The sequence below is a fragment of the Gopherus flavomarginatus genome, chromosome 1 (genome assembly GCF_025201925.1).
Source record: "Gopherus flavomarginatus isolate rGopFla2 chromosome 1, rGopFla2.mat.asm, whole genome shotgun sequence".
Lineage (NCBI taxonomy): Eukaryota > Metazoa > Chordata > Testudines > Testudinidae > Gopherus > Gopherus flavomarginatus.
This window is the reverse complement of record NC_066617.1, coordinates 261606592-261630720: the sequence shown is the minus strand read 5'-3', so window position 1 is coordinate 261630720 and position 24129 is coordinate 261606592. Positions and strand designations below refer to the sequence as shown.

Sequence of the window (24129 nt, the reverse complement as noted above, 5' to 3'; positions counted from 1 at the left end):
TTTAAGTTAACACTCTTTATTATTAGACACATTTCTGTAAGGTTCCTTTTTGAAACTTTGATTGGGAAATAATTAATTTAGTTGTTCCTAAAGCATTCATTGCAACATGATCAGTCCACTCATGTTCCTGTGCTATATCAGCTGCCAGTTTCAGTTCTTTGCTCTTCTCTTCGTTGATCCACCACTTCCCACGTAGAAGTAGTACCCCTGTCCTGTAAGGATAAATAAGTGGGTCAAACCCAGTAAATTTTTTAATACACACAGTACTTTGTACCTGGTTAAATTATTTAAATCCCTAGAAGCAGTCTAAGTGAATCTGAAACATTCTGTATTAAACTCAAAAGGCAAAAAAAACAAACAAGCAGGTACTTGATTATTAGAAAGCTGTATTTCCAAGCTGTCATAAACAGATAGTTAAGGGTTAATGTCTCTCTTACCTGTAAAGGGTTAAGAAGCTCAGTAAACCTGGCTGACACCTGACCAGAGGACCAATTGGGGGACAAGATACTTTCAAATCTTGGTGGAAGGAAGTCTGTGTTTGTGCTGTTTTTTTTGTTCGTCGTTCGCTCTTGGGGTTAAGAGGGACCAGACGTACACCCAGGTTTTCTCCAATCTTCCTGAATCAGTCTCTCATGTTTCAAAATAGTAAGTACTAGCCAGGAAAGGCGGATTAGTCTTATGTTTGTTTTCTTAACTTCTAAATGTGTCTTTTGCTGGCAGGATTTTTACCTGTTTGCTGTAACTTTGAATCTCAGGCTGGGGCTTGGGGGGGAGTCCCTCTAGTCTATATGAATCTAAATACCCTGTAAGCATTTACCATCCTGATTTTACGGAGATAATTTTTACTTTTTCGTTCTTTAATTAAAAGCTTGCTTTCTTAAGAACCTGATTGATTTTTCCTTGTTTTGGAATCTAAGGGATTGAGTCTAAACTCACCAAGGATTGGTGGGGGGGGTGAAAGGAAGGGAAGGTTACTTCCTCTTTGTTTTAAGATCCAAGGAGTTTGGATCTGTATAGCGTCCCAAGGCAACCCAGGGAGGGGGAAGGAGGGGAAACGGTTTTTTTCTCCTTGTTTTAAGACCCGAGGGGTTTGGGTCTTGGGGGAACAGGAAGTGTGCTAAACACTGTATTTTGGCTGGTGGCAGTGTACCGTAATTAAGCTTAAAAGTGATCATGCAGGTCCCACTTTTTGGACGCTAAAGTTCAAAGTGGGGAAAAGACCTTCACACAAGCGTCAATAGCATTGCTATTGATCAAGTTAAAAGAAAAAGGTGGTCCTATCTTTTCACAGAAAAGATCAAGTTACTTTGGGTGAAGAGGCAAAGACCGAACAATAATTTTTCAAAATGATGGCTACGTTATTGGGGAGGGGCTAGTGGAAACTCCATTTAGTTTAAATTAATATGGCATTGGCATGAGAAAAATATTGCAACTTCAGTTCTGAAACATTGCTGAGACCACATTCTGTGATAGGAGAAGAATATTGATTAGGTGATGAAGATACTCTAATGCCTACTGTTTTTTAAAACAATAGTGTGTACCTTCTCTTTGTCAGAATAGGTTTTCATGTTTATAACTTTTGCAGAAATAAAAGGGGCCTCCTTTATGGCCCCTAAATGAGAATAAACTGCCTAGTACATTTTGAGCTCTTTAAACTTTAAAAGAATGAAGCAAGGTTGAATATTTTTAATAAAATATCTTTGTATGATAGTCCCAACTAGTCACTTCTGCCTACTATTATTACGTAGCCATTCGACTGCAGTTTTGGGAAATAAACTGAAAGTGCCTCTGAAGAGTTCAACAAGCCAGTAATGGAATTTTCAGATCTACCAAGTTTGACTGGTAATAATGAGGAATATTTAAAGTAGTATGAGGTATTAAATACATATAGAACAGAAAAATAGAGTTTGATACATGAACAGATTGAACAGAGCAATAGATTATTTGTCAGCATGAGCTGTGTTAGTCAAAAAGAATTCAGTTCTATTAAACCTGAAATTAGCTTTCTACAGAGAAATGTGAAGTACATGCAAGAGTTACCAAATAAAGTTACATTATTTAAAAAACTGAGTAAAGTTAATTAATCTGTATCAGCAACAAGAGTGAGACACTGGACGAAATCCGTACCTTCAGTATCTGAGCCAATAAAGGGACAAATCCTTTTGTAACATTATGGTATTATGTAAATCAGATTTTGAGGATACATTTTTAAAGAAGTTTGAATATTTTTATATAGTTTAAGAAAATAAGCTTTCAGGAAAAAAAGTCTCTAGTGATTTATTTGAGGCTAAATTCAAATTAATAAAGACAAACTAACTTATTAGCATTCTAGGAATTAGAACTTGGGAGTTTTACTGGCTCCTCTTTAGTGCAGGTACTATCAAAAAAAAAAATTTTAAGTGGTTACTGTTGACAGATTCCAAATAGTTCTTACATTCTTATTTTAAAAAGACAGCAGGAACATGTCTCACTTTATAACCACGGCCGTCTCTACATGAGGCTTTTTTGTCAGTAATTTCCCACCATCGGTCCCAATAAAAGTGCTGGTGTAAATAGGATTCAGGCGGCCACCAGCATCTTTTCTACAGCAACATTCCTGCTGTTGCTGAAACAATGGGATATTTTTGGCACAAAGTAGTGCAGGCAAGGCCATACAACGAATAATTTGTGGCTAAGACTTTGTCAATATAGCTCTACAAGAATCACAGAATGTCAGGGTTGGAAGGGACCTCAGGAGGTCATCGAGTCGAACTCTCCGCTCAAAGCAGGACCAATCCCCAACTAAATCATCCTAGACAGGGCTTGTCAAGCCAGGCCTTAAAAATCTCTAAGGATGGAGATTCCACCACCTCCCTAGGTAACCTATTCCAGTGCTTCACCACCCTCCTCGTGAAATAGTTTTTCCTAATATCCAACCTAAACCTCCCTCACTGCAACTTGAGACCATTACTTCTTGTTCTCCATGTTGGAAACAAGTAAAATAGCATAAAGTGTCTGACCAAATCTATCACCTGTTTTAGACTGTAGCTGCTTAAAACAGAAATTCATCTGTGTCACTGCTAGTCCCAGCTCTAAGTGATGAGCCTCAAAAGTTCAGTGGCTCAGTTTTGCAAGGGCTGAGAACAAGGGGATGTCTGACTGTAACACAGATCTGAATACTTGTGCTACAATTACAGGGCTGAAGCGTTGGAAAGGATAGCAAGGCAAGAGGAATGGGAGGAGCAGTATTGGATTGAGGGAGATTACATAATCTCTTGAAGGAGAGAAGGCACCTCTTGAAATGATGGAAGATGAGAATGAGCCAATTAAGGTGTTTTTTTAAGGGGAAATATGGCTGGAGAAAGGGAAAAGACAAATAATTCAACAGTGGCATTATGGACAGACTAGAGGCAGAGAGAGAGGCTAGAAAAGAAGGCGGCTACAGGCACTTAGTTCCATTCCTTCTGCACTGTCCTATTTAAGTGAGAGGACTGAGGTTGCTTTTCACAATGACTTCTAGGAGGAAAGCCCCACCTTCCTATCCAAAACCAAAGTTAACAAAGAGCATGAAAGATCAGTGCAGATAGTGTCCCTGCTTCTTGTCAAGCCTACTCCAAATTGCTACCATTCTACATCATAACCATCACTGGCCCTTGTTTAATCCAGCTAAAAGGCCAGATGGGGATTTCAGAATATGGCAGAGAATGTTTTAACAGCTAAACAATAAGCTCTTAGTAATTACACAAGTAGCCACAGCTGCAGTAGAGAGGTGGGGGAAGAATATAAAGCTAACGGATTGATCGTACACGACCACTTCATTTCTACCCACTACTTGTCCAAATGCACGCAGCGTAGAGCAAGTACTGAGAGATACTGACAAAGCGTGTGAAAAGGGCAAAAATAAATGCTGTCTGACACTGGAGAAAGTCCAGAGAAGAGCAAAAATGATTAAGGTCCAGAAAACATGACCTATGAGGAAAGATTTAAAAAAACTGGGTTTGTTTAGTCTGGAAAAGAAAAGACTGACAGGGGACATAATTTACAAGTATATAAAAAGACGGTTACTCACCTTTGTAACTGTTTTTCTTCGAGATGTGTTGCTCATATCCATTTCAATTAGGTGTGCGCGCGCCACGTGCACGCTCGTCGGAAGATTTTTACCCTAGCAACACTCGGTGGGTCGGCTGGGTCACCCCTGGGAGTGGCACCGCTATAGCGCCGGATATATACCCCTGCTGACCCAACGGCCCTTCAGTTCCTTCTTGCTGGCTGCTCTGACAGTGGGGAAGGAGGGCGGGTTTGGAATGGATATGAGCTACACATCTCGAAGAACAACAGTTACAAAGGTGAGTAACCGTCTTTTCTTAGAGTGCTTTCTCATATCGATTCCAATTAGGTGATTCCCAAGCCTTACCTAGGCGGTGGGGTCGGAGTGAGACGTTGCAGAATGCAAAACTGCTGAGCCAAAGGCTGCATCGTCTCTGGACTGCTGAACCAATGCGTAATGTGAGGCAAAGGTGTGAATCGATGACCAGGTAGCCGCGCAACATGGGCCAGGAAAGCGGCAGATGAGGCTTGCGCCCGAGTAGAATGGGCGGTGAGATGGCTAGCCGGAAAGTGAGCCAATTCATAGCATGTTCGGATGCAGGATGTCACCCAAGATGAAATTCTTTGGGAAGAGACCAGCATGCCTTTCATCCAGTCTGCCACCACTAGAAAGAGCTGAGGCGAACGTCGGAAGGGTCTGGTCCTCTCGATGTAAAAGGCGAGAGCCTTGCGGACATCCAAGGTATGCAGTTGTTGTTCCCGACGTGATGAGTGCGGCTTCGGGGAAAAAGACTGGGAGAAAGATGTCTTGATTGACATGAAAGGCAGACACCACCTTGAGGAGGAAAGAGGCGTGCGGTCGCAGCTGTACCTTGTCCTTGTGGAATACTGTATACAGGGGATCCGCTGTCAAAGCCCAAAGCTCCGATACTCGTCTTGCCGAGGTGATAGCGACAAGGAAGGCTGTCTTCCAGGAGAGGTACAGCAGCGAGCAGGAGGCCAGAGGCTCAAAAGGGGCTTAGATCCCAGGTAGGGGTCAGGCGTCTGACTTGAGGGTACGACCGCTCCAATCACTTAAGGAACCTGGAAACTATGGGGTGAGAAAGTGCAAGGGTCATGAACTTTCCCCTGGGTAGAAGGCGGAAATAGCTGCCAAATGCACCTTTACAGAAGACGCCGCCAGGCCCTGCTCTTTCAGGGACCATAGGTAATCCGGGACAGATACCTGTCCGGGGACTAAGTTATTTTGAGCACACTAGTAGGAGAAACGCTTCCACTTGGCGAGATATGTTGTCCTCGTGGAAGGTTTCCTACTGCCCAAGAGCACCTGTTGTACTGAGGCAGAGCAACGCAACTCAGACTGGCTCAACCACACAGCAGCCATGCCGCGAGATGAAGGGATTGCAGGTCTGGATGGTGAAGCCTCTCGAAGTCCTGTGTTATGATGTCCAACCACAGTGGCAGGGGGATCGGGTCTGCCACTGAGAGGTCGAACAACAGGGTGTAGCAATGCTGCCTCGGCCATGCTGGAGCAATGAGGATCAGGTGGGCTCTGTCCCTGCGGAGCTTGAGTAGGACTCTGTGGACGAGCGGAAACGGTGGGAAGGCATGAAGTAGGTGCCTCTTCCATGGGATCAGGAATGCATCTGAGAGGGAGCCCGGGGAGCATCCTTGGAAGGAGCAGAACACTTAGACATCCTTGCCTCTCGAGAGAACAGGAGATGCCATGTGGGGAAAGCCCCACCTCCGGAAAACAGAATGGATAACATCCGGGTATACTGACCACTCGTGAGACAGGAAGGACCTGCTGAGGTGATCTGCCAGCGTGTTCTGGACTCGTGGAAGAAAAAGACACTACCAAATCGATAGTGGGCTATGCAAAAGTCCCAGAGGCGAATGGCTTCTTGACAAAGGAGGGAGGAGCATGCTCTGCCCTGCTTGTTTATGTAAAACATGGCCGTTGTGTTGTCCGTGAACACAGGTACACAACGGCCTTGTAGATGGTCCCGAAACACCTGGCATGCTAGACGGACTGCTCTCAGCTCCCTCACGTTGATGTGCAGGGCCAGCTCTTGGGGCAACCAGAGGCCTTGAGTGTGAAGGCTCCCGAGGTGGGCACCCCAACCCAGAGATGACGCGTCTGTGGTTAGGGCCACGGAGAGTTGCGGTGGGTGAAATGGCATCCCTGCGCAAACCAGAGAGGGGTCTAACCACCAAGTGAGAGAGTCGAGAACCTTCCTGGGGATAGTGAGCACTGAATCCAGACTGTCTCTGTGTGGACGGTATATTAAAGCCAGCCAGGTTTGGAAGGGATGGAGACGTAGCCTCGCGTACTTGGTCACGAAGGTGCAGGAGGCCATGTGACCTATTAGGCCAAGGCAAGTGTGCACCAACGTTGTTGGAAAGGACTGAAGACGTCGAATTATTGAAGCCATCGTTTGAAAACGCAACTGGAGGAGGCAGGCTCTGGCCAGACTGGAGTCCAGAACAGCTCTGATGAAGTCTATTCTCTGCGTGGGTGTCAGAGTAGACTTTTCTGTGTTGATCATGAGGCCTAGGCTCCCGAAGAGGTCTCTGACGATGCACAGGTGCTGCGATACTTGTGACTGGGAAGTCCCTTGAATGAGCCAATTGTCGAGATACGAGTAGACGTGTACTCGACAACGCCGGAGGGAGGCGGCTACTACAGCCATGCATTTGGTGAAGACCCTTGGAGCTGTTGAAAGGTCAAAGGGAAGTACCGTGAACTGAAAGTGTTGGTGGTTGACCACAAAACAGAGGTATCGTCTGTGTGGTGGATAAATGGCGATGTGGAAATAAGCGTCCTTCATATCGAGGGCAGCATACCAGTCTCCTGGATCCAGGGATGGGATGATGGTCCCCAGGGATACCATGCGGAACTTCAGCTTTATCAGGAATTTGTTGAGTTCTCGCAGGTCTAGGATCGGTCGTAGACCTCCCTTTGCCTTGGGGATTAAGAAGTAGTGGGAATAGAACCCCTTGCCCCTCATGTCTTCTGGCACCTCCTCTATGGCTCCCAGTTTTAGGAGCACCTGGACCTCTTGTAAGAGGACTTGCTCGTGAGAGGGGTGTCATAAACAGATAGCTAAGGGTTAATGTCTCTTTCACCTGAAGCACCTGACCAGAGGACCAATCAGGAAACCGGATTTTTTCAACTTTGGGTGGAGGGATTTGAGTGTTTTTGTCTTTGTTTTCTGGCTGCCTGCCTTCTCTGAGCTTTGGAGAAGTAGTTCTGTTTTCTAATCTTCTGTTTCTAAGTGTAAGGACAAAGAGATCAGATAGTAAGTTATATGGTTTCTTTTCTTTGGTATTTGCATGAATATAAGTGCTGGAGTGCTTTGATTTGTATTCTTTTTGAATAAGGCTGTTTATTCAATATTCTTTTAAGCAATTAACCCTGTGTTGTATCATCTAAATACAGAGAGAACATTTGTACTTATTTTTCTTCCTTTTTATATAAAGCTTTCTTTTAAGACCTGTTGGAGTTTTTCTTTACTTCAGGGAAATTGAGTCTGTACTCACCAGGGAATTGGTGGGAGGAAGAAATCAAGGGGAGATTTGTGTGTTGGATTGCTAGCCTGACTTTGCATTCCCTCTGGGGGAATAGGAAAGTACTTTTTGTTTCCAGGATTGGGAACAGAGAGGGAGATTCACTCTGTTTGGATTCACAGAACTTGTGTCTGTGTATCTCTCCAGGAGCACCTGGAGGGGGGAAGGGAAAAAGGATTATTTCCCTTTGTTGTGAGACTCAAGGGATTTGGGTCTTGGGGTCCCCAGGAAAGGGTTTTCAGGGGGACCAGAGTGCCCCAAAACACTCTAATTTTTTGGGTGGTGGCAGCAGGTACCAGGTCCAAGCTGGTAACTAAGCTTGGAGGTTTTCATGCTAACCCCCATATTTTGGACGCTAAGGTCCAAATCTGGGACTAAGGTTATTACATGAGTAGCAGCGGTGGGAGATAGACAGAATCCAGAAGCCAGTAGAAATATTGTATTTTTCTTTTCTCTGCTAAGGGCTTTTTAGCAGAGAGAAGCAGTTGGTTTTAAAAGGGAACCAGAGAGAAATTTTTTTTTTCTGCTCTCTCTGGCAGTTTGTGGCTTGCATGTTAAGCAGAAGTCGTTAAGGACTATTAACAGTCTTTTGTCACACAATAGCACTCCCATTGAGAGTCATACCAGCACTATATGAATGCAAATAAAGTGGTTTTTCAGGTTTACTTGACATTGAAGATTAGCTAGAGAGAGAAAAGGAAAAAAGCACTGTTGCTAGGCAGACTTCAGGAGGCAACAGAGAACCTGCAGTTCAGAAGATAAACACCGGAGGGCACCCCAACACAAGAAAACAGGAATCATGACTTCTAAGGCAAAAATTGCGGCCGAAGAACAAATCAAAGAAGCTGAACACAGGCGACAGATGGAGATGAAAGAAAGAGAAGAACAGATCAAAGAGGCAGCCAAAGAGGCAGCACACAAAAGAAAACTAGAAGAAGAAGAGGTGGCCCACAGAAGGAAGCAAGCAGAAGAAGAGGCAGCCCACAGAAGACAGATAGAACTCCAGAGGGAAGCCCACCAACAGGCCATGGAATTAGAAAAGGCTAAGCAACAGACTCCAGCCAACCCTAACAACCCGGCGCCACATATTGCTCCACAGCCCAGGAAATTTCCCACCTACAAGGCAGGTGATGACACCGAGGCCTTCTTGGAAAATTTTGAAAGAGCCTGTCTTGGGTACAGCATTCCCGAAGACCAGTACATGGTAGAATTGAGGTCACAGCTCAGTGGACCTTTAGCAGAGGTGGCAGCTGAAATGCCTAAGCACCAAATGAATGACTATAAACTTTTTCTAACCAAGGCCAGATACAGGATGGGGATAACCCCAGATCATGCCCGTCGGCGTTTCAGAAACCAAAAGTGGAAACCAGAGGAGTCATTTCCCAAACACGCCTACTACATTGCAAAAAACTATGAGGCCTGGCTAACAGGAAACAACATTCAAACCTTGGAAGAACTGAACCTCCTCATACAAATGGAGCAGTTCTTGGATGGTGTTCCTGAAGACATCACACGGTACATACAAGATGGAAACCCCAAGAATATCGCTGAGGCGGGGGAGATTGGAGCCAAATGGATGGAACTGGCAGAAAGCAAGAAAGCTACTGTCAAGGGGAACGATTACCACAGGGGGCACACAGACCATAAACCCTACAACCGAGGACAGCCAAAGACCCCACATACCACCCAAGTAAAGCCACAGATACCCTACCCTTCAACCTCACCAGTCTCCAGTAACTCACCTCGGCCCAGTGACCCATCAGATGGAAGATGCTTTAAGTGTAATGAACTGGGACATATCAAGGCCAACTGTCCCAAGAACACCATGCGAGTGCAATTCATTACACCACCATCACACCAAAGATCCCCAGGCCCGGATGCCTCTCAAATACCCTTGGAGCGAAGGGAAAATTTGAGAGTGGGCGGAAAGAAGGTTACTGCGTGGAGAGACACGGGGGCACAAGTGTCAGCTATCCACCAATCCTTCGTTGACCCCAAATTCATCAACCCAAAGGCCAAAGTTACAATTTACCCCTTCATGTCACAAGCTGTAGACTTGCCTACAGCTCAACTGCCTGTCCAGTACAAAGGCTGGTCAGGAATGTGGACTTTTGCAGTCTATGACAATTATCCTATCCCCATGCTACTGGGGGAAGACTTGGCCAACCAGGTGAGGCGGGCCAAGAGAGTGGGAATGGTTACACGTAGCCAAACCAGGCAAGCTTCCAGACCCATTCCTGTTCCTGAGCCGTCCACAGAGGCCCCGTCTGTGTTACCAGAGACCCAGACAGAGGTAGTGGACCCGGATTCCATGCCAACCACTGAAACAGCCACAGCACCTCCAGTCCCAGGCCCGGAACTGGAACAGCAACCAGCACCAGCCATTGCAACCCCATCTTCAAACTCAACGCCAGAGGGCGCCAGCGAGCCAAAACTGGCAGAAGCAACAGACAGCCATACCCAAAAGGCTCAGCCAGAGCCTGAAATACCCTCAGGTGCACCAGCGGAGAGCGGTTCACCAGCAACGGAAACAACCCCATCACCTACATCGCTTCCAGAGGGACCAAGCCCAAGTCCACAGTCTGAGGAAGAACTGGTGACCCCAGCCTCAAGGGAACAGTTCCAGGCTGAGCAGGAAGCGGATGACAGCCTTCAGAAAGCTTGGGCGGCGGCACGGAGCACCCCACCGCCTCTCAGCTCTTCTAATCGATCCCGGTTTGTTATAGACCAAGGACTTTTATACAAGGAAATTCTTTCTGGTGGACACCGGGAAGAATGGCAGCCGCAAAAACAGTTGGTGGTTCCAACTAAGTACCGGGGGAAGCTCTTAAGCTTAGCCCATGATCATCCCAGTGGCCATGCTGGGGTGAACAGAACCAAGGACCGGTTGGGGAAGTCCTTCCACTGGGAGGGGATGGGCAAGGACGTTGCCAAGTATGTCCGGTCTTGTGAGGTATGCCAAAGAGTGGGAAAGCCTCAAGACCAGGTCAAGGCCCCTCTCCAGCCACTCCCCATAATTGAGGTCCCATTTCAGCGAGTAGCTGTGGATATTCTGGGTCCTTTCCCAAAAAAGACACCCAGAGGAAAGCAGTACGTACTGACTTTAGTGGACTTTGCTACCCGATGGCCGGAAGCAGTAGCTCTAGGCAACACCAGGGCTAACACTGTGTGCCTGGCCCTAACAGACATCTTTGCCAGGGTAGGTTGGCCCTCTGACATCCTTACAGATTCAGGGTCTAATTTCCTGGCAGGGACCATGGAAAAACTGTGGGAAACTCATGGGGTGAATCACTTGGTTGCCACCCCATATCACCATCAAACCAATGGCCTGGTGGAAAGGTTCAATGGACCTTTGGGGGCCATGATACGAAAATTCATCAACGAATTCTCCAATAATTGGGACCTAGTGTTGCAGCAGTTGCTGTTTGCCTACAGGGCTGTACCACATCCCAGTTTAGGGTTTTCACCATTTGAACTTGTGTATGGTCATGAGGTTAAGGGGCCATTACAGTTGGTAAAGCAGCAATGGGAGGGGTTTACGCCTTCTCCAGGAACTAACATTCTGGACTTTGTAAGCAACCTACAAAGCACCCTCCGACACTCTTTAGCCCTTGCTAGAGAGAATCTAAAGGATGCTCAGGAAGAGCAAAAGGCCTGGTATGACAGACATGCCAGAGAACGTTCCTTCAAGGTAGGAGACCAGGTTATGGTCTTGAAGGCGCAACAGGCCCATAAGATGGAAGCATCATGGAAAGGGCCATTCACGGTCCAAGAGCGCCTGGGAGCTGTAAACTACCTCATAGCATTTCCCAATTCCTCACTAAAGCCTAAAGTGTACCATGTTAATTCTCTCAAGCCTTTCTATTCCAGAGACTTACAGGTTTGTCAGTTTACAGTCCAGGGAGAGGATGCTGAGTGGCCTGACGGTGTCTACTACGACGGGAAAAAAGACGGTGGCGTGGAAGAGGTGAACCTCTCAACCACCCTGGAACGTCTGCAGCGGCAACAAATCAAGGAGCTGTGCACTAGCTTCGCCCCACTGTTCTCAGCCACCCCAGGACGGACTGAACGGGCATACCACTCCATTGATACAGGTAATGCTCACCCAATCAGAACCCCACCCTACCGAGTGTCTCCTCATGCCCAAGCTGCTATAGAACGGGAGATCCAGAACATGCTACAGATGGGTATAATCCGCTCATCTACCAGTGCATGGCCATCTCCAGTGGTTCTGGTACCCAAACCAGATGGGGAAATACGCTTTTGCGTGGACTACCGTAAGCTAAATGCTGTAACTCGTCCGGACAACTATCCAATGCCACGTACCGATGAGCTATTGGAAAAGTTGGGACGTGCCCAGTTCATCTCTACAATAGACTTAACCAAGGGGTACTGGCAAGTACCGCTAGATGAACCTGCCAAGGAGAGGTCAGCATTCGTCACACATGCGGGGGTGTATGAATTCAATGTCCTTCCTTTCGGCCTTCGAAATGCACCCGCCACCTTCCAGAGGCTGGTAGATGGTCTACTAGCTGGACTGGGAGAATTTGCAGTTGCCTACCTCGATGATGTGGCCATTTTTTCAGACTCCTGGCCCGAACACCTACTACACCTGGAAAAGGTCTTTGAGCGCATCAGGCAGGCAGGACTAACTGTTAAGGCCAAAAAGTGTCAAATAGGCCAAAACAGAGTGACTTACCTGGGGCACCAGGTGGGTCGAGGAACCATAAACCCCCTACAGGCCAAGGTGGATGCTATCCAAAAGTGGCCTGTCCCAAAGTCAAAGAAGCAGGTCCAATCCTTCTTAGGCTTGGCCGGATACTACAGGCGATTTGTACCCCACTACAGCCAAATCGCTGCCCCACTGACCGACCTGACCAAAAAGACCCAGCCAAATGCAGTTAAGTGGACTGATGAGTGTCAAAAGGCCTTTACCCAACTTAAGGCAACGCTCATGTCTGACCCTGTGCTCAGGGCCCCGGATTTTGACAAGCCATTCCTAGTAACCACCGATGCATCTGAGCGTGGTATAGGAGCAGTGCTCATGCAGGAAGCAACAGATCACAACTTCCATCCTGTCGTGTTTCTCAGCAAGAAACTGTCTGAGAGGGAAAGTCACTGGTCAGTCAGTGAAAAGGAATGCTATGCCATTGTGTACGCCCTGGAAAAGCTACGCCCATATGTTTGGGGACGGCGGTTCCAACTACAAACTGACCATGCTGCACTACAGTGGCTTCATACTGCCAAGGGGAACAACAAGAAACTTCTTCGTTGGAGTTTGGCTCTCCAAGATTTTGATTTTAAAATTCAACACATCACAGGAGCTTCTAACAAAGTAGCTGATGCACTCTCCCGTGAGAGTTTCCCAGAATTCAGTAGTTAAAAAGTGTTCTTAAAATGTAGAAGTCTGTTAGTTATATACTTAGGAGTATATGTAAAGGTGTATGTGTTGTATTAATCTGTTTATTTTCAAGTTCTAGAAGGAAATCGCCGCCAGTGAGCTTCCCCACTGTCTGCAATTTGGGGGGCGTGTCATAAACAGATAGCTAAGGGTTAATGTCTCTTTCACCTGAAGCACCTGACCAGAGGACCAATCAGGAAACCGGATTTTTTCAACTTTGGGTGGAGGGATTTGAGTGTTTTTGTCTTTGTTTTCTGGCTGCCTGCCTTCTCTGAGCTTTGGAGAAGTAGTTCTGTTTTCTAATCTTCTGTTTCTAAGTGTAAGGACAAAGAGATCAGATAGTAAGTTATATGGTTTCTTTTCTTTGGTATTTGCATGAATATAAGTGCTGGAGTGCTTTGATTTGTATTCTTTTTGAATAAGGCTGTTTATTCAATATTCTTTTAAGCAATTAACCCTGTGTTGTATCATCTAAATACAGAGAGAACATTTGTACTTATTTTTCTTCCTTTTTATATAAAGCTTTCTTTTAAGACCTGTTGGAGTTTTTCTTTACTTCAGGGAAATTGAGTCTGTACTCACCAGGGAATTGGTGGGAGGAAGAAATCAAGGGGAGATTTGTGTGTTGGATTGCTAGCCTGACTTTGCATTCCCTCTGGGGGAATAGGAAAGTACTTTTTGTTTCCAGGATTGGGAACAGAGAGGGAGATTCACTCTGTTTGGATTCACAGAACTTGTGTCTGTGTATCTCTCCAGGAGCACCTGGAGGGGGGAAGGGAAAAAGGATTATTTCCCTTTGTTGTGAGACTCAAGGGATTTGGGTCTTGGGGTCCCCAGGAAAGGGTTTTCAGGGGGACCAGAGTGCCCCAAAACACTCTAATTTTTTGGGTGGTGGCAGCAGGTACCAGGTCCAAGCTGGTAACTAAGCTTGGAGGTTTTCATGCTAACCCCCATATTTTGGACGCTAAGGTCCAAATCTGGGACTAAGGTTATTACAAGGGGTCCCTGAAGAGGGACGGGTGGGGGTGGGGTTTGAAACAAACTGGAGGTGATATCCCACTTCCACCATCCAGAGGACCCAACGATCTGAGGTTAGCTGGGACCAGGCAGGGAGGAAATGGGAGAGGCGGTTGAAAAAGGAGGGAGAAGGATCCGGTAGGATAACTGGTGGGTCATCCTCGGACGTCCCATCAAAAGTTTTGTTTGGGCCCTGTTGGTGGTTTAGGAGGCACTTGATTGGGTTCCTTGAGGACCAGACTGCCTCCGCCGATTCCCCCTGCCACGCCTTCTGGTAGTGTCCTCACGCAGCCTAGACTGGTTGTAAGGGCGGTGTGGCTGGGGGCGGAAGGACCTTAGTTGGGACACTGGCGTGTACATACCCAGCGAGCGTATTATGACCCGGTTGTCTTTCAGACTTTGCAACCTGGGGTAGGTTTTGTCTGAGAAAAGGCCCTGGCCCTCAAAGAGTAAATCCTGACTGGTCTGTTGCAATTCAGGGGCAAGGCCTGAAGCCTGGAGCCAGGAGATACGCCTCATCGTCACTCTGGATACCAGAGTTGTGGCAGCTGAGTCCGCTGTATCCAGGGAGGCCTGGAGGGAGGTTTTTGCTACCTTTTTACCCTCTTCAAGCAGGGCCGTAAACTCTGGACGGGACTCCTGGGGAAGAAGCTCCGTAAACTTCCCCACGGACACCCACGTATTTAAGTTATACTGACTTAGGAGGGCTTGTTGGTTTGCCATCCTAAGTTGGAGGCCCCCAGCCGAGTATATATTGCGGCCTAGGAGGTCCATGCGTCTAGCCTCTTTTGCCTTAGGAGCGGAAGCTTGCTGGCCATGACACTCCCGTTCGTTCACAGATTGGACGAGCAGGGTGGTGGGTGGGTGTAGAGATATTCGTACCCCTTTGAGGGGACCATATATTTTCTCTCTACTCCCCTAGCTGTAGCTGGAATTGAAGCTGGGGATTGCCAAATGGTGTCCGCATTGGCTTGTATAGTGCGGATGAACGGGAGAGCTACTCTAGTGGGTGCATCAGCCGATAAGATGTCCACGACTGGGTCCTCTATTTCAGTGACCACCTCCATCTGCAAGTTCATATTCTGGGCCACCTGCCTCAAGAGGTCTTGATGGGCTCCGAGATGGATTGGTGGAGGGCCTGAGGAGGATGTTCCTGCTACTGCCTCATCAGGTGGCGAGGAGGAGAGGCCTGAGACCAACTGGTCCTGAGGTGGGTCGTGCACTTGAAGGGCGTCATCTGCATCAGGTGGAACCTCAGTGATTGCAGAGGGAATTGGAGCCTCGTCCGTGCCCATAGGGGGAGGGCGGCTCACTGTCACCTCTGGTACCCGGTGTTGTGACAGGGCCGAGCATTGAGCCACTGATGGAGCACCTTGGGCCTGGTGGTATGCCCATGGTGTCCAGAAGGACCAGTGATGAGGCCCTTGTTCGTGGGTTTGTCCCTGCGGATATGGCTGGGGACGTCAGATTCCCCCTCCTGATGGCAGAATGCACTGCCAGCCTGAGACGATAATGATGTGTGTCTAAAAGGCCATGGTGGTGCCGAGAGACCCTGGGAGGGCGGTACCGGGAGCTATGGCAGTACCGGGAGCAAGACCGGGACCTTCTATCGTACCAGTGCCGGGAGGTCGACCGGGATCTCGAGTCCCTTTGCCTGGAGCGACTGTGGGATACACGGTACCGAGATCAGTGCCGAGAGCCAGATTGGTACCGGGAGTATCTGTCTGGTGAACGAGATGTTGAAAGTTGCCGCGAGTGCGACCGGTACCACGATGGAGACCGGTGCCAGGACTGCAAGCGGTGCCGGGAGCAGGAACGACGTGATCGAGAGCGTCTGCGAGACAGTGATCTGGAATGACGTCTCTCTGGTGGACCGATGGAAGGAGGCCTAACGAGGGCCGGCTTGCCGATGGATTGAACAACCCGCACCGGGGGTTGAGGACATATCAGCTCCGTCATAGCAATGACCTTCCTTGCCATAGAGAAGGTCTCTGGCGTAGAAGGGAGAACAAGTTCAACCAGCCGGAGCCGGGGAGCTGTCTGGCACCGGACTCAAAGGCCCTTGTGGTGCCAGGTGGAGCTGCAATCTGTGGTGCCAGCTTCGACGGTGCCGCAGCGGATGACGGTGCTTGATGAACAGTCTTAGACGAGTGCTCCTTCCCCAAGGCCGGAGTCGGAGCACTATGTTGTTTCCCAGTCAGGGAAAGGGAGCGGTGCCGAGGAGTCGGTGCTGGGACTCCTTCTCGGTACCAGAGTGATCCGGTGCCGAAGGGGCGCTCCTTATGGAGGCAGTCTGTTGGGCGCTCGGTGCCGATGTTGCTGGACTAAGTGCCGACTCCATGAGGAGCTGCTTCAAACGGAAGTCCCGCTCCTTCTTCGTCCTTGGTTTAAATGACTTGCAAATGCGGCACTTGTCAACAAGGTGGGATTTCCCTAGGCACTTGAGGCAGGAGTCATGGGGATCCCCTATTGGCATCGGCTTTTGGCACGCCGAGCACGGTTTGAATCTCAGTGCCTCGGGCATGGGCCCGCACTGGGGTGGAGGAAAGGGGCTAATCCCCAATCCCCCCTGCAACTATTAACACTAACTATAACTACAAGAACTCGAACTATAAACACAGTAAAGAGCAAAGAACTACGGGAAGCTAGGGATGTGGATATCAGCAAAGCCGCGCTCCACAGTTCCAACGACCGTCATGGGTGGTAAGAAGGAACTGAAGGGCCACTGGGTGGGCAGGGGTATATATCCGGCGCCACTCCAGGGGGCGACCCAGCTGAGCCACCGAGTGTTGCTAGGGTAAAAATCTTCCAATGAGTGTGCATGTGGCATGCGCATACCTAATTGGAATCGATATGAGCAAGCACTCGAAGAAGAAAGGTTGTTACAAGGAGGAGGGAGAAAAATTATTATTGTTAGCCTCTGAGGATAGGACAAGAAGCAAAGGGCTTAAATTGCAGCAAGGACAGTTTAGGGTGGACATTAGGAGAAACCTTCTAACTATCAGAATGGTTAAGCACTGGAATAAATTGCCTAGGGAGGTTGTGGAATCTCCATCACTGGGGATTTTTAAGAGCAGGTTAGACAAACACCTGTCAGGGATAGTCTAGATAATACTTAGTCCTGCCATGAGTGCAGGGGACTGGACTAGATGATCTCTCGAGGTCCCTTCCAGTTCTACGATTCTAAGAATTACTAAAGGAGTTGCAAAGACAGTATTTTCTCAAACCTTTATGTTGATTCCAAATGCAGCAAGGTCTCGCCGCAGGTTGTCACAAGCCTGCAGAAGGGGTTCTCGCTCCAGCAATAACTGTTGTCTTGTCTCTTTCTCTTCCTGTTTTGTTTCCTTTGTTAGAATGGTACCTTCCACCTGCATTGCTTCTGTTGCTCCAGGCATAGCAAGAGCATAATTCCGCACCTTGACACGGAAGCTCACTAGCTCATCAATCACACTGGAAAGCATAGCTAAATTTTTGTTTTCTGGAACAACCTATAAATCAAAAGCAGCAGCATTAAAATATTACATCAGAAAATGAGTTCAGAATGTATTCTGTTGAATGAATACTGCTTAAGGAGGGCTTGTCTACACACAAGGCATGTATACATTGCAATCAGGAGTCTGATTACAGCACAGGTTGGCATACCTCCACCAGCTTTTAATCAAGCTAACACAGCTAAAACCAGTAGCATTGTTGCAGTGATGCAGCCTCTACATGCTGCTATGGACCCTAGGTACATACTTGTATCACATGTTCATGCCATCATGTCTTCACTGGTATTTTGAACTGTGCGATCTAGATTAAAGCTGGAGCAGGTAATGCTAGTCCATGCTGCAATCACACTTCTGCTACCCACAAAGTTGTACAGCTTTAGCTATACTGAACACAGTTATAGTGGTGTACCCGTGCTTTGCTAGTGTAACTTATTCTAGTTGTGAGGCACTTTTGCACCAGCATCTTATCCATTTCCAAATCCCTCAAGACTTGACTTTCAGATGTCTACAGAAACTTTACCATCCAACAATGGCTAGGCAAGTGGCAAACAGACAACTACTCCAGGCTTGTCTAAACAGGGAAGTCATTCCAGAATAGCTATTCCTGATTAACTCCATCTGTGGATGCTCTTAATCCACTTCCAAAGGCAGTGGCTCTGGCATGCTTGCAGTAGATCCAAACAGTCATCCCTTTATCAAGGCATTATTTCAATTCAGTTACAACAAACTCTCTTCGAGAAAAACCAGGCACAGAGTTCTCAGGGTTCTAATCCTACCCCACACCAACATCTTCAGCACCACCTGAAAGCCCAAGAGAACCCATAAAGTGTGCAAAAGGTCAGAAAAGCATGTACTTAACTAGGTACAAAGGGCACAGAATGCAGATTAATATGTCCTACATGAAAATTACATGATTCCCCCAAATACAGTATGTCACCAAAAACCACAACAAATGCATAAAGCAAATGTGTGGACTAATAGCCAGCTCCTAACATACACAGCTGTTCAGAAGCCAAATACATCAGAAGCTGCTCTAACACAGTAATACAAAGGAACTACCTCAATTTATGGCTGAAAAGTTACTGATTTTAAAAGGCTTGTGTGTGCATATACTATAAAGAAATGGATGTTTGTTTGAATCCATCAAAAATTATGATATAGATCTTCTACCTCACAAAAGGAAATTTGCTCCCTGTTAAGAATTTAATAGCATCTGCAAAGTTTAGGACCCACAGAAAACAAGCCTGGAACAGCTCTCAGTTCCTGTCCTGTTTATTTTTTAACTATATAGTATTGGATTATTGCCTTTGGTTTTTAGCGTCTCTCCACATAGCACTCTTGCTCTGGCGTTTCACTGGTTTCCTTTTCCTCCCTGTTTCTACCTTAGCCAGTACTTAAGGACGTCAGTCACAAATATATTCTTGTTTCACGCCCCAAACTCATTTCCACTGCACCAATGCCGCAATAGAAGAGGCATAGGAATAGTCAAGAGCAGAATTTAGCCCATACTTTGTTCTACACTGTTCAGCTGTGTTTCATTTTCCTTCTCTTCTAACCCACACAATTTACATCTGTGTTTCTGCATCCGTTACAACAATCAGAACCACCAGTTTTACCTAGATTGTGCTTTTATTTTTGTAAAATATTCTGTAAGATGTAATGCTGCTGCTGTTACTATATTGTTGTTATAATACAAACCACCACCACCCATGATAGATCTTTAGAGCGGTTTCATACCTGTCTGTTTCCAAGAGATATTCCAACAGTGTTAAAGAAGTCCTCTATATAGGAAAGCATGGTCCCATACACAACAGGGCTTCTAGGAGATCCACCTTCCTGTTACATATCACAACAACAAAGCTGGTGACCAATACAGTTTACTGCAGGCCTCAAGCTGCCAATATATGGTTTGAAGTCTATGGTTTTGACTACCTTGGAAACTTTTTTTTTTTTAAACCAGTTATGCTAGTATAATCCATCCATGCGGAGAAATATTCTGGTAGAAGAGTGGGATTTTTTTCAGTTTCACTTATGTCATTTGGGAAGGCTTTTAAGTTAAATCATAGACACTCCTATACTGGAATAAGAGTGTCCACCCCAGGGACTCATAACTATTGCATTTTAAATTCCCGTTTTGGGTTATTAAAAAAAAACAACCCACTCCCTTTCCCATGTAGACAAGGCCTATGAGCATGAAGAAAAATGAAAACTAAATTAACAGCTGAAGTTCTTCAGGTTAATTAATTACATCAGCTGCTTCAAACGTCACCTTCTGTCCTGCTGAGTTAGGCACCGTGAAGGCCGTTTTCAGACTCCCTGGCAGGATTTGGCTGCTAACACCAAGAGACTGATAATTAAGCAGTCAGAGACAATGAAGCACAGAAGTTTAGTATCTGACCCAAGGCCAAAGATAGCATCAGTGCCAAAATTAGGATCAGAACCCCCCCAGGGCTGTGCTTTTGCTTTATTTCCACCCTTGAACTCTTGCAATCAGCCACCCAAAGCCTCCTCTGCTTCAGCATCAGGTTTTAACTGGGGCCTCAAATTGCCAATGTATGATCTGAAGTATAGCTGGAGCCTTAGAGGGGCAGTTTGAGACTGCATTTATGATTTGCCGATAGCAGAGGCAACTGGTGAAGGGTGAATAAAACAGGTGCTGTGTTAACCGCCATTGCCACCCCATGCACTTGGAAGTCCTGGTCATAACAATGACGTTTTTTACAAAATAAATCAATCAATCCCCAGTCCACTCTTTGTCGGTATTATACGGGTAGAAAGCAGGTATGTGCAACAAGCATTAAAGCCTATGGCATATGACAACACCCTCAGGTGTCTTTCAGAAGTCTTCCCTATGAATACAAGGCAGCAGGAGAGAAACGTGCTTTGGACACAGTGAAGCATAAAATAATAGCACAGAATTCTAGAGATGCAGTCTGGACAAATGTGTGTCTTTAAGGTCAACAATCTGTAGAGCTTTGTTTCTGCTGGTCTGTTGTGTGAACAATAAACTAATCTGTCTGAATTAAACAGTAGGACTGTAGACAGCTGTCATTTTCTGATCTCTCTATCCTAATGGGTTACCTTAGTAACAGCCTTAAGCTGTCTGTTGCCATGGTGAATGAGGTCCATAATTGCAGCAACAGCCCTGGAGGTGTCAAAGTCATCTGCAAATGCAGCCTTTACATTTGCTTTTGTGTTGGCTAGCCTGAGAAAAGAAAAGGTAAGGATGGACACTGTTGCCAGCAGAGTACTAAATTCATCTACTATCAGCCTGAGGGAGTCATCTAAATGACACTGTTATTTTGTTCTAGGGTGCCCAGATGTCCCCATTTTATAGGTTCAACCCCAATTTTTGGCTCTTTTTCTTATATAGGTTCCTATTACCCTCCACCCCCCCGTCCCAATTTTTCACATTTGCTATACGGTTACCCTACTCTGTTCCTAGCTGTACCATAATGGGCAATGCTACAGCACTGAGAATACATTTTCCAGTGCAAAAGGGGAAAGCTATGTTGATCTAAAACTGAACCGTTACATCCACTCAGGAAATATGACATCATAATTCACAGTTATCAATGGCTACATGAACAAAGTTTGGCCATTCAGCTGTTATTTGGGAAACTCATTTATAATTTTAAAAAGTAACAAGTTTGTTTGCTTGGTTGGTTTTTTTAGCAGGCCATCTTTCACACTACCTGTGGGTCTGAGATCTGCAGGAGCCAAGTTGCATGTGGCATCCCAAAGCATTGCAAAAGAGCTGACTTGGAATCAGCGAGGAGCCTTGGTGCAGCACTGATGCCACATCAGAGGACACAGGTTGAGGAGCAAGCTCTCTTTTCTCATTTGCGGTGCTAGTGCGACTCCAACACCGCGTCTGTGCAATACCTGGCTCAGAGGGAAAGGCCTGAAGGCCCTTTGTTACAGAGAAGCTTTGGGGTGTCAATATGGGAGGTGCTCTTGCCCTCTCTCCCCCAGTGGAAGAATCAATGCTACCAGTGCATTTATTAGTAAAAGGGGATAAATGGCAACTTGTAAACAGTGTGTAGCTGTCAATGGCCTCCTCTCCTACACTGCTTATCAACCCTCTGTTTATTCCCACTGAATTCAGTAAGTCATCTGACATGAATGATTGCACTATAGCCTGCTTAAGAGCCTCAGACATTATGCTGCCATCTCTGGCTCCCTTCTAACTCTGTTTTGCTCTTCCCTTTGTAGTCATTCTGTGTCTGGTGGCAATTGCTCATGAGATGATAGATCAGGGATCGGCAACCTTTGGCATGCGGCCCATCAGGGAAAGCCACTGGCGGGCCAGGACGGTTTGTTTACCTGCAGCGTCCGCAGGTTTGGCCGATCGCAGCTCCCACTGGCCACAGTTCATCAATCCAGGCCAATGGGGGCTGCGGGAAGCAGCGCAGGCCCAGGGATGTGCTGACTGCTGCTTCTCCCAGCCCCCATTGGCCTGGATTGATGAACTGCAGCCAGTGGGAGCTGTGATCGGCCAAACCTGTGGATGCTGCAGGTAAACAAACCATCCCGGTCCACCAGCAGTTTTCCGTGATGGGCTGCGTGCCAAAGGTTGCCGATCTTTATGACAGACTGTTGCTCTTGAGGTCACCACTAGGGTCCTTTCTCTTTTGTGTATCTACCACTGCCCCATCATTAACATCACTCACCTGTTTAATCTCAGCCACTTTTACATTGCTGGCACCTAAATTCATTTATCCTATAAATCCTTCACTGATATCCCCTTTCGGCTTCCTTTCCTCCTGTCCCAAACACTACAATACCGGATTGCCTTAACTTTCTTCAACTGGCTGCCACCAGCTGCTGACATCCTCCTGTTTGGCCAGAGACGCGCTCTCAGCAGCATACCGAGCTCATTCACCTTCTTTCAACTATGACCTGTCCACTTGCCCTTCGGGACCACAATCTTGCCAGCCTCAGCTCCCTATCACCTTCTGTCTCATTCACAGCAAAATCACTCTCTGTGTCTTCAGGGTCTGCCCCACCCAGCTGTGATCTCATTCTTCCCTATACCACCTTTTTTCTGGCCCTCTCCACATCCCACTCTCTCCTCTCCTCCACGTCAGAACTCAATTGAGAGGTTATGTCAGTCAAGAGGAGCAAAGGAACCTAGGTAAGGCTACACTACATACACACCATGCATCAGAGCGTAGCAGACTATGCAAAAGTGCATCAACTAAAGGAAGAAAGGGGAAAAAAAGCAATTGGAAAGTGAAAAGGAAGAGGATATTACTTCTCATTCTCCCCCTTTATCTTGACCAGATGGATTTTTGTACAGCTTTTTAATGACATGCAATGTGGCACAGAGTTCAATCCCTAATAATCAATCAGGAGTTCACAAATTACCATTCATATAATCAGAATCTTCAAGTGATACAATATATATATTTGCACTCACATCTCCCACAGTATATCTTCCTTAATGGGGTCACACACCAGCTGTCCTTTCATATAAGCATTTGCATCACTAATAAAAGAAGAGATGGCCTGAAGGAGGTTCTTTGCGTCATTCATGGTGTCATCACCAAATTCTATTGCTAAAAAAATAAAAAATTCATTTAGATGTTATGATACAGAAGATACTGTGCAACATACAGAGGAAACAGGGCCATGAGAAAATATTACAATATGAGTTCTTCACTATTTATCTGTCACAGCAAAAGTTTTGTTAAGTTACCTATGAATTAAACTAAAAACAGGGCCATGAGAAAATATTACAATATGAGTTCTTCACTATTTATCTGTCACAGCAAAAGTTTTGTTAAGTTACCTATGAATTAAACTAAAAACATTAATCTTTAGGCATATTAGATTTTATGGTTCTAAAACAATCCAGTAATTAAAAATGGCACAGCATATATTTATAGAAAGCAAATACAATGGCCCAAAGATTATTGAGAAAAAAAAAACCTATCTGAAGCAGAATCTGATATTTTACAATTGTCCTTCATGTGCTGAATGTTTCTATCTAGCACAGTGCTTCTCAAAATCAGGCCATCGCTTGTTCAGGGAAAGCCTCTGGCGGTCCAGGCCAGTTTGTTTACCTGACACGTCCACAGATTTGGCCAATTGTGGCTCCCACTGGCCACGGTTCGCCGCTCCAGGCTAATAGGGGCTCTGGGAAGCGATACGGGCCGAGGGATGTGCTGGCTGCGGCTTCCCACCATCCCCATTGGCCTGGGACGGCGAACCGCGGCCAGTGGGAGCCGCGACTGGCCGAACCCATGGACACAGCAGGTAAACAAACCGGCCCGGACCGCCAGGGGCTTTCCCTGAACAAGTGGTGGCCCAACTTTGAGAAGCACTGATCTAGTAGGGGCCCCAAAATAGTTAAACCAGCCATATTTGTAATTACCACTAAAAAATTAAGTATATAACTCACTCATAAAAATCAAGAATAAATTATCAAATCTCCTGATGTGTAATGCAAAATATTTACTGTTTTTAAAGAGGCATACATATTATATATTTAATTAACTATAATAACATCTTCAGTCCATCATACCAATGTATTTCATGGAGCTTGGTATTGCACTAAGAGGGATCCTAGTTTTAGCCTATGTGAAAGCTCTGCAATTAAAGTCAGGGCTTACTAATAAA

The 24129-nt window shown here is 46.4% G+C and overlaps 1 protein-coding gene across 2 annotated transcripts in view; it reads right to left on the bottom strand.

Annotated features, from left to right (window-relative positions):
* Nucleotides 1-24129, bottom strand: part of CARS2 (cysteinyl-tRNA synthetase 2, mitochondrial) — a 59477-nt gene continuing 35348 nt past the window's right edge. For both annotated transcript variants that reach the window (XM_050948923.1, XM_050948932.1), the window contains 5 exons: nucleotides 22928-23066; nucleotides 20587-20710; nucleotides 19243-19341; nucleotides 17242-17502; nucleotides 1-212 (listed from right to left, as the gene is read on the bottom strand). In XM_050948923.1, the coding sequence (XP_050804880.1) occupies nucleotides 138-212; nucleotides 17242-17502; nucleotides 19243-19341; nucleotides 20587-20710; nucleotides 22928-23066 (698 nt within the window). In that variant the 3' untranslated portion in view covers nucleotides 1-137. The remainder of the gene's footprint in view (nucleotides 213-17241; nucleotides 17503-19242; nucleotides 19342-20586; nucleotides 20711-22927; nucleotides 23067-24129) is intronic.